Source organism: Nerophis lumbriciformis, linkage group LG03 (genome assembly GCF_033978685.3).
Source record: "Nerophis lumbriciformis linkage group LG03, RoL_Nlum_v2.1, whole genome shotgun sequence".
Taxonomy (NCBI): domain Eukaryota; kingdom Metazoa; phylum Chordata; class Actinopteri; order Syngnathiformes; family Syngnathidae; genus Nerophis; species Nerophis lumbriciformis.
In genome coordinates this window covers 18,179,001-18,185,000 of record NC_084550.2, presented here as the reverse complement: position 1 = coordinate 18,185,000, position 6,000 = coordinate 18,179,001, and the positions used below count along the sequence as shown (strand labels likewise).

The following is a 6,000-nucleotide window of genomic DNA, read 5'->3' as shown; positions in this document are numbered from 1 at the left end:
AGAAACTTAATTTGTTTTTGCAAATAATCATTAACTTAGAATTTAATGGCAGCAACACAAAATAAGCAGGGGCGTCCATGACAACGTTGTTTGGATGGCAACATATGTTGCTCCAAAACTTGTATTAATGGTGCCTTCACAGATGTGTAAGTTACCCATGCCTTGGTCACTAATATACCCCCATACCATCACAGATGCTGGCTTTTCAACTTTGCGCCTATAACAATCCGGATGGTTCTTTTCCTCTTTAGTCCGGAGGACACAACGTCCACAGTTTCCAAAAACAATTTGAAATGTGAGCTTGTTAGATTACAGAACACTTTTCCACTTTGCATCAGTCCATCTTAGATGAGCTCGGGGCCCAGCGAGGCCGGCGGCGTTTCTGGGTGTTGTTGATAAATGGCTTTCGCTTTGCATAGTAGAGTTTTAACTTGCACTTACAGATGTAGCGACCAGAAAAACACTGACCCGAGAAATGAGTAGCTGATGCAGAACTTTGAAAGACTGTGTTGGCCCTGTGATGAGGTGGCGACTTGTCCAGGGTGTACCCCGCCCCAACTCACATTAAAATACAGTAGTACCTCAACTTACAGTCGTGGTCAAAAGTTGACATACACTTGTAAAGAACATAATGTCATGGCTGTCTTGAGTTTCCAATCATTTCTACAACTCTTTTTTTGTGATAGAGTGATTGTTTTTGTTTCGCAATTATTGGATATGAATTCAAACCATAACCAAGCATGCATCACTAATAGCTCTTGTCTCAAAGTAGGTGTACTGTCACCACCTGTCACATCACGCCATGACTTATTTGGAGGGTTTTTTGGTGTTTTCCTGTGTGTAGTGTTTTAGTTCTTGTCTTGCGCTCCGATTTTGTTGTTGATTTGCCATGTCATGTTCGGATGTACTTTGTGGACGCCGTCTGCCGCTCCACATGCTGTAAGTCTTTGCTGTCGTCCAGCATTCTGTTTTTGTTTACTTTGCTGCCAGTTCAGTTTTAGATTTGTTTTGCATAGCCATCCCTAAGTTTGGACAACTTTGGTTCTTTTATGAATTTATTATGGGTCTACTGAAAATGTGAGTAAATGTGCTGGGTCAAAAGTATACATACAGCAATGTTAATATTTGCTTACATGTCCCTTGGCAAGTTTCACTGCAATAAGGCGCTTTTGGTAGCCATCCACAAGCTTCTGCTTGAATTTTTGACCACTCCTCTTGACAAAATTGGTGCAGTTCAGCTAAATGTGTTGGTTTTCTGACATGGACTTGTTTCTTCAGCATTGTCCACACATTTATGTCGGGACTTTGGGAAGGCCATTCTAAAACCTTCATTCTAGCCTGATTCCTTTACCACTTTTGACGTGTGTTTGGGGTCATTGTCCTGTTGGAACACCCAACTGCGCCCAAGACCCAACCTCCGGGCTGATGATTTTAGGTTGTCCTGAAGAATTTGGAGGTAATCCTCCTTTTTCCTCTCTGTAAAGCACCAGTTCCATTGGCAGCAAAACAGGCCCCGAGCATAATACTACCACCACCATGCTTGACGGTAGGTTTGGTTATCCTGGGATTAAAGGCCTCATTATTTTTATTTATTTATTTTATATATATATTTATATATTACTTATATATATTTATTTATTCATACATGCACCTTATTGCTTTTTTATCCTGCACTACCATGAGCTTATATAACGAAATTTCGTTCTTATCTGTGCTGTAAAGTTCAAATTTGCATGACAATAAAAAGGAAGTCTAAGTCTTTTCTCCTCCAAACATTGCTGGGTATTGTGGCATCACAAGGACAAAGATAAGACCTTCTGGAGGAAAGTTCTGTGGTCAGATGGAACAAAAATGGAGCTGTTTGGCCACAATACCCAGCAATATCTTTGGAGGAGAAAAGGTGAGGCCTTTAATCCCAGGAACAGCATTCCTACCGTAAAGCATGGTGGTGGTAGTATTATGCTCTGGGCCTGTTTTGCTGCCAATGGAACTGGTGCTTTACAGAGAGTAAATGGGACAATGAAAAAGGAGGATTACCTCCAAATTCTTCAGGACAACCCGGAGGTTGGGTCTTGGGCGCAACAGGACAATGACCCCAAACACACGTCAAAAGTGGTAAAGAAATGGCTCAATCAGGCTAGAATTAAAGTTTTAGAATGGCCTTCCCAAAGTCCTGACTTAAACGTGTGGACAATGCTGAAGAAACAAGTCCATGTCAGAAAACTCAAGACAGCCATGACATTATGTTCTTTACAAGTGTATGTAAACTTTTGACCACGACTGTATATATACGTATATTTTTTTTTTATATATATATACATGCTTCAGTATATCGATCGGTGCTTGGCAAGTTGGATAGAGTAGATAAGTATCGATCCAGCATCGCTTTAAATCAATAATATATAGATTTTATTGATACTAGAAAAAAGTACTTAAAAAAAAAAAAAGAGTCTTGAATGTTGAAAAATTATAAAATTATTATTGAATATTTCTTAAATACTGAAAAAGTGTTCCTCTTGTTCCCCCAACCTAAAGTGTTGGTTGCACTTTATTCAAATTAGGTGTGAATCCATTAATTGGCGATGATAGCATGAATGTGCAGTAAATGAGTGTCTCCATGGTGAAAGCCTGGTATAGTACACACAAAAACCCCACGCACCACACGCAGTCTTAGTATATCACTAACAGTACACTATTTTATAGTTTTGTACACACCAATAGTACAAACTAGTTTATACTTTGTACACACTAACAGTACACACTATTTGTATAGTTTTGTACACACTAATAGTACAAACTAGTTTATACTTTGTACACACTAATAGTACACACTATTTGTATAGTTTTGTACACACAAATAGTACAAACTAGTTTATACTTTGTACACACTAATAGTACACACTATTTGTATAGTTTTGTACACACTAATAGTACAAACTAGTTTATACTTTGTACACACTAATAGTACACACTTTTTTTACACTTTGTACACACTAACAGTACACACTGTTTTATACATTGTACACACCATTTAAAAGTTTGTACACGCTTATAATACAAATGAGTTTATAGTTTGTGCACATTTATAGTACACACTATAGTATAGTTTGTACACACTAATAGTACATACTAGTTTATAGTTTGTACACACTATCAGTACATACTGTTTTACAGTTTGTACACACTAATAGTACACACTATATCATAGTTTGTACATACTTATAGTAAACACTTCTATAGTTTGTACACACTAATAGTACACACTATTTATAGTGTGTACACACTTATAGTACACACTATATTACAGTTTGTACACACTTATAGTACACACTATTTTATAGTTTGTACACACTTATAGTACACACTATATTACAGTTTGTACACACTAATAGTACACACTAGTTTATAGTTTGTACACACTAGTTTATAGTTTGTACACACTAATAGTACATACTAGTTTATAGATTGTACACACTATCAGTACACACTTTTTTATAGTTTGTACACACTAATAGTACACAGTGTGTACTATTAGTGTGTACAAACTATAAAATAGTGTGTACTATTAGTTTACTACTACTTTTGTACTATTAGTTTACTCGACTTGACAAAATGTAAAAAGACTTGCAACTCGACTTAGACTTTAACATCAATGACTTGTGACTTCACTTGGACTTGAGCCTTTTGACTTGACATGACTTGACATGACTTGCTACTTTCCCCAAAACCCAAAGATGAAAAAGTTATTCGGGAGCGCTCCGTATTTTTCATTGTGTACTTGTCTATCAGCGTGTGTCAGCTGGTGTGGTCTCAGTACAACAGCCAATCAAAGTTTTCATCACACAGCATTCATCCAATCAAATTGCAGGACAACCAACGAAGAAGACATGTCCAAACCACACGCCAGTGAACAAAAAATGATACCTAAAATAATTTTGTTTGGGTATAAAAATTACGAGGTGGTCAACACAAAACGGTTTGCAGTATGCAACACATGCGGTTCGAAAATTACTGATGGAGAGGCAACAACGTACTTCCAACTTCGTCCGGCATTTGAAGTTGCACAAAGAACGGTAAGTTTTGAATGTAAGATAACGTTTATTGGCTATGTAACGTGACTTTTATTTGCTGTGTAGTTAAATTAGTGAGGCTGTAAACTCACTGCTAACGTTATAACGATATTGCAAACACGGGAATCTGTTGCAGTTCACTACCTTATTCATACTTTTTGTTGAGTGATTTTTTTTAAGCAGGGTTACGTTAGTCAATATATCACACGTAACGTTAGACGGCGGTCAGCAGCACCGCGTATTTTAGCCACCTAAAAAAAGACAAAAATAGTAAAATAAAGGTCAGTTAAAATGTATACTATATTATGAATATGTGTACCGTTTTAGTTAGCTTTCTGACATACTGTTGGTTGTTTACCTCAGTGGTCCCCAACCACCGGTCCGTGGATCGATTGGTATCGGGCCGCACAAGAAATTTTTTTTTTTTTCTTTCTTTTTTTAATTAAATCAACATAAAAAACACAAGATACACTTACAAGTAGTGCACCAACCCAAAACAACTCTCTCCCCCCTTTTGTTCTGGGCATTGAACATGAAGACTCTTCCTTCACTGTTCCGAGTGGCCATGAGAGTCTTGGCAGTGCCTGCCTCCAGTGCTCCAGTGGAGCGAGTTTTCAGCCATGGTGGCATCATACTACGCCCCCATCGTGCACAAATGACTGACAGACTCTTGGCTAATTTGGTCTTTTGCAAATGCAATGCAGCATAGGGCCCTGACATATAAAAAGTACAACTTTTTTGTTATGTTCACGTATATGTCATGTTTTTTCAATGTTAACACTTTTGTACAAATAAGTACATTTGCACTTTATTTTTCAATGTGTTTGTTCTGTAAAGGAATGAGTTAATGTTTAAAATGACTGGTTAATAGTGCTATTATAAAGTGCAATGTCAGCACAATTTTCTTTCCTGCAATTTAAAATGCACTTGTTTTAATAAATAAATACAGCGTTTGAAAAGCATACACAATCTGTGTTAATATATTAGTCTGTGGTTAAAAGGACTTGAAAGGACTCGAAACTCAAAATGCAGGACTTAGGACTTGACTTGAGACTTTCCAGTCTTGACTTTGGACTTGACTCGGGGCTTGCCTGTCTTGACTCGGGACTTGACTCGGACTTGAGGGCAAAGACTTGAGACTTACTTGTGACTTGCAAAACAACACACTGTGTACTACACACTTTATCATAGTTTGTAAACACTTATAGTACACACTATTTTATAGTTTGTACACAAACTATACAATAGTACACACTATATCATACAAACTATGATATAGTGTGTACTACACACTATATCCTAGTTTGTACACACTAATAGTATACACTAGTTTATAGTTTGTACACACTTATAGTACACACTATTCTATAGTTTGTACACACTAATAGTACACACTATTTTATACTTTGTACACATTCATTTATAGTTTGTACACACTAATAGTGCACACTATATTATACTTTGCACACACTTATAGTACACACTATATTATACTTTCCACACACTTATAGTACACACTAATTTATAGTTCGTACATGCTGTTTCGTGCCTGCTGTTTGGATCTTAGTAGGTCAGGCCCTTAGACCTTGGTTGACTTTTCATCTTCCTCCTCTGGTCTAAGCTCCTCCCCCACTATTTCTTGCTCCGCCTCCTCTTTTCCTTGCGCCTCGCTCTCACCAGGCAAGGTCCAACCGCTGAACGTGGGGCTGATAGGGAAGTTCCTGAGGCAGCGCGCCCGCCGGATGAGCGCCATCCCGACAGGAAGGTCGTAGGAGTTGGACGAGGTCGACAAAGACCTCCATTCCAGGAGACCGCGCTCTTGTCTAGAACCTGGCGACACACAACCACAACGTCTGACCGTGTTGTAGTCCTACGGTCAACCATCAAAAACAAGCAAGTGGACACTGTCCCTCAGACCAAGGTCTTCATA

General features: G+C 38.0%; 1 protein-coding gene across 1 annotated transcript in view; it reads right to left on the bottom strand.

Annotated features, from left to right (window-relative positions):
* Nucleotides 1-4,884: 4,884 nt before the first annotated feature.
* Nucleotides 4,885-6,000, bottom strand: part of LOC133580462 (solute carrier family 23 member 1-like) — a 49,618-nt gene continuing 48,502 nt past the window's right edge. Inside the window, exon 15 of the mRNA XM_061934766.2 lies at nucleotides 4,885-5,900. Within this exon, the coding sequence (XP_061790750.1) occupies nucleotides 5,650-5,900 (251 nt within the window). The 3' untranslated portion in view covers nucleotides 4,885-5,649. The remainder of the gene's footprint in view (nucleotides 5,901-6,000) is intronic.